At 42.2% G+C, this 13,928-nt stretch overlaps 1 protein-coding gene across 1 annotated transcript; it reads left to right on the top strand.

Moving 5' to 3' along the window:
• The first annotated feature begins 634 nt into the window (after positions 1–634).
• Positions 635–12,893, top strand: exoc3 (exocyst complex component 3). Its single transcript, XM_072669203.1, has 13 exons — positions 635–752; positions 2,847–3,008; positions 3,579–3,798; positions 3,918–4,599; positions 7,320–7,437; positions 8,012–8,137; positions 8,557–8,657; positions 9,059–9,169; positions 9,301–9,442; positions 9,532–9,654; positions 10,801–10,962; positions 11,304–11,425; positions 12,085–12,893. The coding sequence occupies exons 2-13, from the start codon at positions 2,865–2,867 to the stop codon at positions 12,272–12,274; spliced, it is 2,241 nt and encodes a 746-aa protein (XP_072525304.1). The 5' UTR covers positions 635–752; positions 2,847–2,864; the 3' UTR covers positions 12,275–12,893.
• The last annotated feature ends 1,035 nt before the right edge of the window (positions 12,894–13,928 follow it).

The following is a 13,928-nucleotide window of genomic DNA, read 5'->3' as shown; positions in this document are numbered from 1 at the left end:
CACAGTCTGACCCTGGTCCAATTGGGTCAAAGCTTGTCCATTTCTCCTGCTTCCAACACATCAACTTCAAGAACTGACTTAAAAACATTACATCAAAAACAACCACATTGCCCATTTCTGACGGATTGAGTTTGGCTTCTGTATTTATCCCATCCGTGCAGTGAAACCCACACAGAGGACAGTGAGCACACATGCCCGGAGCGGTGGGCACCCAGGGAGCAGAGAGGGTTAAGGGCCCGGGTATCGAACCCACAACCCTGTCATCAATAGCCTGGAGCTCAGCGGTTAGAGCTCCAAGCTATTGATAACAGGGTTGTGGGTTCGATTCCCGGGCTCGGCAAGCTGCCACTGTTGGGCCCTTTACCCTCTCTGCTCCCCGGGCACTGGAGTTGGCTGCCCACCTGCTGTGTGTGTGTGTGTGTGTGTGATAGTGTGTTCACTACTACTACTATGGGTGATAAGTAGATCCCATCCATAACGAGATCATAATGCTTAATGCATAATGTTTCTCACATCTCCTGTCAGTGGTTTTAATGTTATGGCTGATTAGACGCAGCAGCAACACCGACGCAGCACGCCTGCGCAAATCCAGCGCAGCCGCGACCGCGGCGATGCGCATACAGAGTCGTTGGGCGGCGCAGCGACCAGGAAGCCTCAGCGCTGCAGTGAGAAAAACAACGCTAATAACAATAATATGACATTCATGCAGAAAAGAGCGACGCAGAGTCTTTAGGAACACTAGCAGTGCCTGGGTAAATCACTTTACACGACCTTTTCACCTCAAATAATCAGCGAATGCGTAAAGAAATGGATGTCAGAGCCGTTTTCGCTGACGCTAATGTTAGCCTAGCTAGCTAGCTTCCTTAGCCTAGCCCCGTCCAGTTTGTTTTGGTTAGTGGGTGCAGCTCTTTCCAGCTCTTTCCAGCTCGAAATCTCTTAAAATCTGCCCCTTAAAGGTGCAGAAAAGGGGGTTGGGTATTGCTTTTTTCCAGGAATGTAAAATATGTTGGATATATTGCTACTAATATGAAGTAATTTTCGTAAAACGTTGAATAATGGAGCTCGACCTGAATGTGAAATGTGTGTGACACGTCAAAACTACTAATACTACTAAAACATCAGTATTAAGGATCTAAAGTATTTATTGTTTTGTTTGCTAAATAATTATTTTCTCTAATGTGGTTCGGTAATGGAGCGCCTGTCACTTTAACCGGGCCCAGATGTCCAAAACTATGCGGACACTGCTTCTCATTAGTGAAGGTGCACCCAGTGGTCATTCACCTCTGTAATCTCCATAAAGTCATTACCAACAGAGTGGAGCAGCACCACAGGATCCGACACCACAAGATCCAACACCACAGGATCCTACACCACAAGATCCGACACCACAAGATCCTACACCACAGGATCCTACACCACAAGATCCGACACCACAGGATCCGACACCACAAGATCCGACACCACAAGATCCTACACCACAGGATCCTACACCACAAGATCCGACACCACAGGATCCGACACCACAAGATCCGACACCACAGGATCCGACACCACAAGATCCTACACCACAGAATCCCACACCACAGGATCCCACACCACAGGATCCGACACCACAAGATCCGACACCACAGGATCCGACACCACAGGATCCGACACCACAGGATCTTACACCACAGGATCCTACACCACAGGATCCGACACCACAGGATCCGACACCACAAGATCCTACACCACAAGATCCGACACCACAAGATCCGACACCAAAGCCAAATAGATAGTGGGGCAGTGGTGGCTCAGCGGTTAGAGCTCCAGGCTATTGATAACAGGGTTGTGGGTTCGATTCCCGGGCTCGGCAAGCTGCCACTGTTGGGCCCTTGAGCAAGGCCCTTTACCCTCTCTGCTCCCCGGGCGCTGGCTGCCCACCTGCTCTGGGTGTGTGTGTGTGTACTCACTGCTCCTAGTTCACTAGTGTGTGTGTGTGTGTGTGTGTGTGTGTGTGTGTGTGTGTGTGTGTGTGTGTGTTCACTACTACTACTATGGGTTAAATGTGGAGGACACATTTTGCTGTACAGTGACAAATACATGCACCTTTACCTTTTTTACTTTTTTTGTTGTTAAAAATGGGTTTATTTACGTGTAAAACTTTAGACATTAAGTCTTTTAGTGGTGGATATTTCTGACAGAAATGCTAGAGCTGAGCAGTATGACAGTATTTGATGGTATCGTGATGCACAGTATGATATGCTCAGTGCTTAAAGAACACTGATCAACTGCACATTTCATTACAGACAGTGTAATTAGACTGGTTTAATTGGTTAAACAAACTCGCATATATCGTGATGAATATCGTATATCGTGCAAATGTCTTTAGATATTGCAATACAATATTTTTACCATATTGCCCAGCCCTATGTTATACCGTTAACTAGTTCCCCGCTGTGTGCCCACTGTCTCAGTGTTGCTTATTTAATGTAGTCTAGTTTAATGTAGAAATGGTCCATTAAGACATTTTTACACTGGGGGTAAGACTTTAACATGGACCCTCATTGAAAGTTAAAATGTTAAACAGTTTATAACTGTTATTGAATTTGACAACCTACAGGGCTGACCGAGTCATGCTGGCTCACTCAGTGTTGTGAAGCCTGTCACACAGCAGATCCGTCATTCCTGTACCTGTAGTGTTTTCATTCACTGTCAGATAGGAAGTGGACTAGGGCAGTGTTGATTTGAAAGAATTTATTTGCTTTAAGTAAAACCAGTAAAATTGCTTGTCATTACATGGAGTAATTCATTGGTTTTGTTCAACTGAGAATCTGTTTATTTCTTAATTTTTTTTACTTTTACAGTGTGTGCAGGTTGCCGTCATGGAGGAGACAAATAGAGAGGCCGTTGCCACAGCAGTGCAGAGGGTGGCAGGGATGCTCCAGCGGTCAGATCAGCTGGACAAAGTTGAGCAGTACAGACGAAGAGAGGCTCGGAAGAAAGCATCTGTGGAAGCCAGGCTTAAAGTAAGGATATTTCTCAGTGCCTTTGTTCTATATGAACTACTCTGAAAGCCTTTACTGTATTTACACTGTAGATGTGGCGAAAACAAACTAATTAATTAACAGCGCTACATCTGTGGTACGGGGCTCAGAAGTTCGAATCCCGAGCCATGCCTCTTTGCCATCAGCGTCCAGAGTCAGAGAGAGCACAATTGGCTGCGCTCTCTCTGCCCATCATTGTTAAGCAGTATTGGCCAGCGCAGGAGTCTGTTTGCTGGTGCGGTGGAGCTGGGGATCCAAACATGTCGGCTTACTGGTGATTTCGCATTGGCGGCAGTTAAGTGCTTACCCTCCTAGTGTCAGGAGCATTACTAGTGTTAGGGGGTGCCACGAACAGGTGAAAAAGGGAAAAATGAAACAAACAAAATTAAAATAAATTAATTAATTAACACAATAAAATTCACAGGCATTCAGGGAATTGATTGTTACTATGGAGGTACCACAGTTAGTATACACTAGTGGTGGTGTTATTTACAGGCATTGTTACAGCATGTTGAAGCACATGCTGATGATATCTTTCCCTTTCTCCTTCAGGCCGCCATCCAGTCCCAGTTGGACGGAGTACGTACAGGCCTCACTCAACTACACAACGCCTTGTGTGATGTGAAGGACATTCAGAACTCGTTGGCAGATGTCAGCAAGGACTGGAGGCAGAGCATCAACACCATAGAGAACCTGAAGGATGTTAAGGATGCTGTGGTCCAGCACAGTCAGCTGGCCTCCGCAGTGGAAAATCTCAAGAACATCTTCTCAGGTAAGAGCAAGCTCTGGTTAAGCTCTGTTAGGCTGCCTTGTCTTCTCTTGAGCAGGAGCATGTAGATCAAGGGCAGGTCAGAGTAAAAGTCTGTATGTTAATTCTCTCTCACTTAACAGTGCCAGAGATTGTGCACGAGACCCATGATCTGATCGAGCAGGGCGAGCTCCTGCAGGCCCACCGCAGGCTGATCGATCTGGAGTCCTCCCGCGACGACTTGATGTACGAGCAGTACCGCATGGACAGCAAGAACACGCACGACATGAACCTGATCCGTGCCTACTTCGGCCAGGTGCAGGGCCTCTCTGATGAACTAGCTAAGCAGCTATGGATGGTGCTGCAGCGGGCCTTGGTCACGGTGCGCCGCGACCCCACCATGCTAGTGTCCGTGGTGCGCATCATCGAACGCGAGGAGAAGGTCGACCGACGCATGCTGGACCGCAAGAAGCAGACGGGCTTCATCCCGCCGGGCCGACCCAAAGGCTGGAAGAGCCGTATGAATCAAGTTCTGGAGGGCACAGTCAGTGCCCGTATCGAGAGCGCCCAGTCTGAGACGCGGGACTCGGACAAGATGTGGCTGGTACGCCTGCTGGAGATCACGCGAAAGTATGTTCTGGACGACCTGGTTGTGGTGAAGAACCTGATGGTGCAGTGCTTCCCTCCACACTACAACACCTTCCAGGTGTTGTTCGACCTCTACCACCGGGCATTGTCGGCACGAATTCAGGAGCTAGCTGCAGAGGAACTGGAGGCTAATGAGATTGTGTCTCTGCTCACTTGGGTCCTTAACACTTACCAGAGGTTAGTCAATCTCAGTTAGTCAGATTATGCCTCATAATTGAGAAATTGAGTGTTAGGAAAGAGCTTTGTGCAACATTCACTGCCACTCAGTCAGTCAGAACTTAGTCACTAGACATCCTAAGCATTAACTAACTTTGAAGATAAGCTCTCATTTTAAATATGGACACAATAAAAAAACAACAACACACAAATGCTACAAGATATGTTTATAACTGCAGTTTATTAATGGTAAAACTGCTCAGTTAAATACTATATTAAAAATTCAATGATGTAAAAGTACAGTGCCTAACAACATTACAAAAATACTGCTATGTTACTTTCCACCAAAGCCTAACCATAAAATGTAGTGTTTATCTAAATCACTTTGCTACATGTAATATATTAACAACACAGCACTGTTACACAATTTAATTATTATTTTCATTTACTGGGTAAAATATGCACTTGTTATTTCTTGTCATGAATGTTTTATCGTAAGTTAAAACTGTCACATAACTAGGCTTGGGCTACATAAAGATAGTACTGTATATTTAAAAATGTTTACGGTATCTTAAAATGCGGACAGCATGTCAAATTTCTGTTCTGTGTCTGTCAAGTACGTGACCAAATAGGGCTGGGCGATATGGGGAAAAAATATAATATCACAATTATTTAAAGATATTATAGCAGACAAATATCCTTGATATTCTTAGAAAAGTATATTGTGTATCACAATAACTAAATTTATCATAATACGTTAAAATGTTGTCATATTGCCCATCCTATGACCAAATAAGCTCATTCCCCCATGTGCATTGAAGAGAGCCACAGAGCAGGGGCGCTGTGAGTGCACACTGATTGGTGAAGACAGGTGGGGAAAAAACAAGCCCACCGTAGTTGAGAGTTTAGCAACGCTGAGTTTGACTAAAGAAACAGCTGTAAACACTCTTAAAACCATTCCCTCGAGTCTGTGCTCTCAGATATGAGGCTTTATCCTCTAAACTGGTCTGATTTGAGCTGGATCACGGTCTGTGCTGTGGTGTTTGGCCTGCCTAGATAGCTGGCCACAAGTCCAAACACAGCAGAACCGGCCTCTCATTTCGCCTTTATTTTCAACCCAACACCGACTTCACTTCAGTGTATCTCAATAGTTGTAACAGCAAAAGCAGCAGTGCACAGAAATACAATCACCCTTATCTTATTACATCTTATATGTGTATCAACTCCACTACAACTACAGTCCCAATTACTTTGTACAGCTGTGATTCATTTGTAACAGTGTCTAGATCACCTGAAGTTACACTGTTGCTGTTTTGTTAAAAACCTCTGCTTGAGAGCTGACCTTACATGGTGCAAATGTGTAGAAATCTGAGATCTGTTCATGTGCAACACTATTAGAATATCTCCCCAGCCAGATTACATTATCCCATTATACTATATTTATCATATTTCCGACTTCAGTGAATCCCCCACACCCTGATCCTGGCCTCTAAACTAAAGCACAAGCTAAGAATAACATTAGTGTGATGTATAATGATACGATCTATTAACTGCTTCCTCTGCGTTAACATCACCCAGGCACGAAATCCCTGCCTGGACGCTGCAAAAAAGACCAACTGTCACGAACAGCAATTAAGTCAATATTTAAACTGTGAGCCACCTCCCAGTCACGATAGGTGCAACTTCACAGAGCAGTTTCTGTGGAACGGCAGGAGCTGGAGCTCGGTTAGTCCCGTGAAAGAGCATTGACATCACATGATTTGGTAGCACCAGCACAAAGGTGACTCGTGTAGTAAAGCAGCCTTATGATATGGACAAAATATCATTTATATGACTCTTACAGTACACTGTTAAAAATAAGCATGCTACAAAAGGTTCTTTTAGTGATGCCAAAGAGCAGTGCTTTTCTATACTGGTCCTGGAGGACCCTGTGCCCTTCACACTTTAGTGTTTACCCTGCTCCCAACACACCTGATCCAGCTAACCAGCTAGTTCACAAACCCTTCCTGAAGCAAAGGTAAGTGGGTTGGAGCAGGAAGCCACTAAAATGCTTAGGATAGGGGATTCTCCAGAACAGGCTTGGCAACCACTGTCATAGAAGAATTATTGAGCTGAGAGTGTAATTAGAGTTAAATTTGAGCTTTTGGGCTCTGAGTGGCTGGCAAGGAACCTCTTGCAGCATCTTTATTTTTGAGACTGTATGCATATCTAAACACTTTAGTAAACCTTTAGTGAAGGGACGTGGCTCAAGACTGCTCTGAATTTTTGTTGGAGATAATGATTTTGTCCAGATGTCCTCAGAAATCCATCTGTAATGTTTGAAACTCAATATTTGGATGCTTTTAGCATGCAATAAAATGAGAGCTTATTGCATATTATTATTATTATTATTATTATAAAACCAATATTGCATTATCCATTAGCAGCCCTAGTGTGTACTTAGACCTAATTCATAGAAAGATCTTGAGAGCATGAAAGGAAGAGGAGTATGCCTGAACCTACTTGACCTACAAAGGGAGCAACATATGGTACAGGTCGAAGTGTGCAGCTAACTGTAATGATGATAATACACATGTATTATTGAACAGCAAGCAGCTTTGTGTTCTCATGCAGAAGGTATTTGTTGTGGTATATAGAATGAATAGATGCTTGAGACTTTATTGAGGTTTATTTATGCATGCCTGCTATGAAGTAGTTGAATATTAATAAGCTCATGCCATCTAAATTTATATTATATCTAGTGTGGAGATGATGGGCCATCCAGACCTGTATCCCGAGTGTGATGTGAAGCAGTTAGAGCCTTTGCTGCCTCAGGAAATGGTGGATATTCTGCTTGGCAAATACATGCAGACATTTACTGTGAGTATGATCACATACACACACACACAACCCTCAACCGGTCACGCACTCCTACAGACATTCCTACAAATATCTGTACAGCTGCTACTGTGCTGTTGGAGTTGCACTAGATTTAGTAAAAGCTTGAGAATCTTACTTGTCTACCCTAATTTGAACTGTCAATTAGCCAAACCACACGTAATTGGTCAACTTTGTAATGCTGCTTCACGTTGCCAGGTTTTGCTCTGCCTCCTGTCATCAGAAAGTGTCACCTCTCATTGAAAATTAATAACTACCGGCCGTTTTGTCGCATTGCGCCGTTGCTGGTGTGAACACGGGATTAAGCCTCCTTACCACTGTCCAGCCGATTGCTTACCACAACCACTATGATCAGGTTTTTTTTTTTTTTATCTGTTTTGCTGTTAAATTGGGACTAGGAAGTACAGGAAAAGAATGAGGTGTAAATGCAAAGATCAGTATGCCATGCCTCTAGATTAGTCCTGTAAATATGAAGTATCAAACCATGTCCCAGTGTAAATGCCCCTGAAACTGTTACTCTGTGCTCAGACTCAAAACATTCTCTTTTTTCCTTAAGTCCAACATCACTGGCTGGCTGCGGAAAGCTCTGGAAACAGATAAGAAGGACTGGCAGAAGGATACGGAGCCAGAGGCAGATCAAGATGGCTATTACCAGACCACTCTGCCTGCCATCGTCTTCCAGGTACGTGGTCCCCATACGGCTAGGATTGTGGCGCTTGAATGAGTGTATTCCTGCTTGATTCGACCAGGTCCTACTTCTAACATCTCATATATGCTATTCATAGAACTTATGTTTAACTTTGGAACTTTAACACAGGAGAGGCTATAAGTGATGTGTTGGTCCTGAAGTCAGCCCTAGATGAGAATTAGAATATTTTAGATCCAGTGTACAGGTCTTTTTTGTTACTAGGTAAATTCAAATTACTGAAGCAGTTTTATAGCTGCTGTCATTTGAAATGTGGAGCTATTTTCAGATAGCAGCGGTCAGCTTGTGGTGGGGTTGAGAAAATTTGGTCAGACTTTGTCAGAATCAAAGTCTTCACTTCTCTATTTATCTCTTTCTCTTTCAATTCAACCATCAATTCACCCTCTTTTTTTCAGATGTTTGAGCAAAACCTGCAAGTGGCAGCTCAGATCAATGAGAGTTTTAAAGAGCAGGTGCTAAAACTCTGTCTCAAACAGATGACCTCATTCCTGGTGAGGTAAGACGAGATGATTTCCCATCATTTCTGCAAACACATCTCATTTGTACAGGATTTCTGCAGACCTTTACATTTTATGTTCATAAAATGTCAGATAATAGATTTTCATTGCTTGCTGTTGATGCTTGAAAACGAAAAACTGACAAACCGGTCCTGCACTGTTTGTAAAAAAATAGCAAGTTTCCTTTCTTGAAATGTGGTTTGTGTGTGGTTAATGTTTACAATGCCTGTAATATTTGTAATTTTAACAGAACAGAATAAAACAATTCCATCCAAACAAGCTATTTCAAGTACCTACCTCAAGTACAAACCTAAATATCATCAGACACCATGATATATATTTTGAAAATGTTGTGATAATGAATTCAGTCAGTATCCATACCTTTTTTTGTGTGTCTCAGGTACAGGGATGAGGCCATTAGCTACAAGGATGAGCACTTGAAAGACCGGCAGCTTCCGCAGTGTTACGTTCAGTATATGATCGCCATCATCAATAATTGCCAGACTTTTAAGTAAGTTTCATTAAAATATCATTGCAGACGTTTTACCACCATGTGATCAGTCGCTTTGGCCACTTCGAGTTTCTTGAACTTAAATTGACTCTAAACTGATTAAATGAGCTGAAGTTCTTCTTTGTTTTTAGGGAGTCCATAAATAGTCTGAAACGGAAGTACTCTCAGTCCACAGAGCCAACCCAAACTGATGCTCAAATCGAGAAGACCCTGAATGAGGTGGCCAAGGAGGGTTGCCAGTTCCTGTTAGATGAAGTCTTCCTGGATTTAGATGTAGGGAATGTTTCAGAGCAGGTTTGCTGACTATGGGTTACCAGTTTTACCCAAATTGTACTGAATGGATTGTGTTGCTTGTTGAATAGAATCATCTCAGTGACCTGCTGACACGGAAGTGGCTGGCGGGCTGTCATGCGGTGGACACTATCTGTGTAACAGTGGAGGATTACTTCAATGACTTTGCTAAGATCAAGAAGCCTTATAATCGGGTATGTATAATAAATATTTGATCAGTAACAGAGGGAAGTACGTAGCTTACAGCGACAGTCAACAGTGTGTTGTTTTCAGTGTCCGTTACATAGCTTTTGTTTGTAACTGTAGATGATGGGTACTTATAATAAGCCCTTTTTTGTTTATTATTTTTCATGCTGGAGTTGCCAGTTTAACCCATTTTGCTTTTTACTATATAAACCTTCTACATCTGCTGCAGTACATAGTTTTTAGTAGTCTTTCATTGTTTTACACACCTAACACAGATCTATTAAATACAGCAATACAGTATACACTATACATCAAGTCACAGCACCAGTTCAGATGAGCATATTTTATACACCTCATAAAGAGGAGGGAACATAAGAGGAAGGGGTTGACTGTAATCTTTATTCTGTGTCTCATATCTCATTAAGTGCTGCAGTATACAGTGACATGCAGTTTGTTGTTGTCAAAATAAAATAAAAAATCTAACCGGAGAGAAACTAATCTGTAAAATAGTTGATTGAAAGGTTACTATACTACAGATAATTACTACAGCTATGAACAAATGCCATCTCTGCCTTTGCTTTATGTTAAACTGGACTTCTTTCAATCACACCTAAAACACATGTGCATTTATTATTGTATTTATTGTATTGCAAATATTGTCTGTTGTACTTATTGTCTGTGCACCTTGTCTTGTGTTTGTGTACTGTCCCACATCCATATCTATTACTATACTGGAAACTTAGCCTAACAGTGTTTTTGTTGTATTTTACAACCCTGTGTTAGTATAATGACAGTAAAGTTCCCCCAAATAGTGACCTTGGTTTTCACACAGGGAAAAATCCAAGCGCACCTGCAGAATTTTTAGAACACTTACAGGACAATACTTCGGAGAGTACACCTGATAGATAGTTGGGTTGAATCGAGGTCAGATCACGTTCTCACTATAAACAAACCACTCAGGAGTTTGTTTTGGTCCGGACTGAGACCACCTCTTCTCAAGTGTGTGGGTTTTCTGGTCAGCATTCGAGTGTGTTTACTGTGTTCACACTTGCCCAAAGCGTGAAAATGAACCCATGAAGTCCAATTTTTCCAATCCAGATTTGTGAATCAGCGCTGAAATGTTTAGCAGCATCTCTGTTTGTGTTTGTGTGAAGGAGATGACGGCTGAAGCTCATCGGCGTGTTGTGGTGGAGTACCTGAAGGCCGTCATGCAGAAACGCATCACATTTAAAAACGCAGAAGAGAGGAAGGAGGGAGCGGACAGAATGATAAAAGAGGCTGAGCAGTTTAACTACCTCTTTAAGAAGCTCTCTGCTGTGAGTTCCTTTTGATCGATGTCTGCACAAAACAGTCCTCAATATTTTCTATATTTTATCTTATTTTCTTATTTTTATTATTGTTATTATTATTGTTATATCTTAGTATTTGTGCTGTTTTGATACATGGTGCTTATTAGACGGTTAATACATCACTAGGATGTATGGCAAGTATTATAAACACTGTAATAATTAAAGTTTTTTTTTTTTTGCAGTATCATGGTTTATTTTGTTTGCAAACTGACAAAATGCACCAGCAAAACAGTAATAGCAATAACAAATAGTTCTATTGCCTCTTAAGTAATTGATGTCTTAAGTAAAGTGTAATTGTTTGTGATCAGGGAGAGGACACGGACTGGCTGTGTGGCTCCATCACTGCAATCGCAGAGGTGTTCAAGCTGACCGATCCCAGTCTTCTTTATCTGGAGGTGTCTACACTGGTCTCCAAATACCCAGACATCAGGTCAGTCTGAATTTGATGTTTTTACTGACCCAATGGCACATATCTTTCCTCCATTATTACATCAAAAGCCAGCCAGCATCCCTAAAATATCCCATACAGCTGGATAAATGTTTATACAACTGCCATTGGTGTTTTAATGTTTTTAGGGTACTCTAAAATCAACATGGGGTTAAAACTATATAAAGGGTCAAAACTCTACATACACGCCCCTAAATTATAAATTCACTGGTCCTGAAAGTTCCAATGTAAGAGGCTGCTAACCAAGAATTGACACCTTCATGCCCAATCAATTTCATGGACAAAGAAATAGACTTCTGGTGGAAGGTTTTATGGTCAGATCTAATTGACCAGATAAATATTTGAACAAGTAAAGTTAAACTGCACTGTTAAGCATGGTGGTGGTAGCATCATTGGGCTGTTTTGCTGCCAGTAGAACTGGCACTTTGCACATAGTGGATGGACTAAGGAAGAAAAAGGACTTAAGCATAATCTTAAACCTTCAGCTCAACGGGTGAATAACAGACATAATAAGGTGTTCAGTCAGAACAGTGTCTAAAGCAGGTTAACACAGGATTGTGCCCAGGAAACAGTAAACATCTGTGTGTACATTTGTGACTAAAACTCCTTTCACCTTTTCTGTCTTTCTATACCCACGATAGGGAGGAGCACATTGTGGCCTTGCTGGCTGTTCGGGGCGATGCCACTCGTGATATGAGGCAGATGATTGTTGAGACTCTGAGCCAGAGTAAACCTTCTGTCTCCATCAACCCCGCACCAGTCTTCAAAGACATAACCGTCCCATCTATCACTGCCATGACCGCCATGGCTGTGCCTAAACTGCTAAAATAACCCCAGCGGGGACGTCCAAAGAGTGGCCAGACCTAAAGGGAACGAGAGAGTGAGAGAGACAAGCTCACGGTCTCAGTGATCTGCTCTCGAAGAACAGCTGCTTATGGGAACAGGAAGTTTTTTGCTTGATTACTTGATGTACAGAAAAATACCATCAGCCTCTATTTCAAACACTCAGATCACGCCCCGTCTCACTCCTGCTTCTGTTCATGTTTTGGATGATGTGATTGGACAGTGCTTTCATTGGCATTTCACTACTTTCATGTGATTCGTTGTGAAAAACTTTGCTGCCTCACTTTGCTTTCTCCTTTTTCAGAGGCTGGGTGTAATGCTTGCAAAGGCTCTGTCTGTTCAGACACTTGACTGAATGGCTGATTCGTTCGCAGACCACATTCACTGATGTTTCACCCTGTTCAGAACTAACCAAACACTCTTCACCAAATAAGAGGAGAACACTAATGTAATTCACAGAAAACCACAGATGACTGTTTTGCAAAGTCAGAGTTTGAGAAACGGGAGGAGACCCTTCAAGTCACTTCAGATGAATAAAAGGATGATCTGATGAATCCCTATGTGTACTTCTAAAGTCTGGTTAGACACATAAACACTACTGTTCAAAGGTTTGGCATCACTTCTTATTTTGTATTGGCGCTGTCATTAATTAATTAATTAATTCAGTAATAACTGTTATTATTGGAAATATCACTGTCAAGAAAAAACCTTGTATCTGTACAATGACAGTTTTACAGGAGCAGGAAAAATGCACAACTTTTAAAAGAGCTTATTCACCATCAATTTGGAGCATTTTGATTGGTCCACTCATCATGTTTTGTTTTTAAACAGTGGAGATATACTGTAAATGCAAACACCAATCAGCAATAACTTTAACACCACCTGCCTGGTATTGAGTGGTTCTCCTATTTGTCCACTCTGGCATGAACTCTAGAAAACCTCTGAAGCTGTCCTGGCACAAAGACATGAGCAGCAGATCTGTCCAGTCCCGTAAGTTGTGAGGTTGGGCTTCTATGAGCATCAGTGAGCCTTGAGTACCCATGTCACCGGTTGTCCTTCCTTGGAGCACTTTTGGTAGGTACTGACCACTGCATACTGGGAACACCCCATAAGACCTGCCTAACGTTCTGGAGATCTTCTGACCCAGTCAGTCGTCTAGCCGTCACAGTTTGGTTCTTGTCAGAGTGTCTCAGATTCTTAGGCTTACCCATTTCTCCTGCTTTTAACACCAACGTCACCGTCAAGAACTGACTGTTCACTTGCTGCCTAAAGAATCAATCCCCTCGACAGGAGACAGGGTAGATCAGCAGTTTTTTCTTCAGAAATCCGTTCAGTCGAGGCACCACCTTTAGGAGGATTTTCTGATCTGTACTTAAAATTTTAGCTTTAAAATCAACTCCACGCTCTAGATTTGAAGAGCCCATATGTCAGGATTTTTTCCCCTCACTTCATGAAATGTGATGTGTTTGAAAAATGCTGCAATTTTACAAATTCCTTTACGTTTTACTCACTATTTCAAATATTTTGGGAACAATAATTAGCTTGAAATATTAATTTGTTCATAACTTCTTTCATGTTCTAAAACCTCAGTGATTTTTATCATCCTCTACAGCTCAACCTCGCCAGTTCATCAGTCCTTCAT

Source organism: Salminus brasiliensis, chromosome 23 (genome assembly GCF_030463535.1).
Source record: "Salminus brasiliensis chromosome 23, fSalBra1.hap2, whole genome shotgun sequence".
In the NCBI taxonomy this organism is placed as follows: Eukaryota; Metazoa; Chordata; class Actinopteri; order Characiformes; family Bryconidae; genus Salminus; species Salminus brasiliensis.
This window is presented reverse-complemented; position numbering and strand designations above follow the sequence as displayed.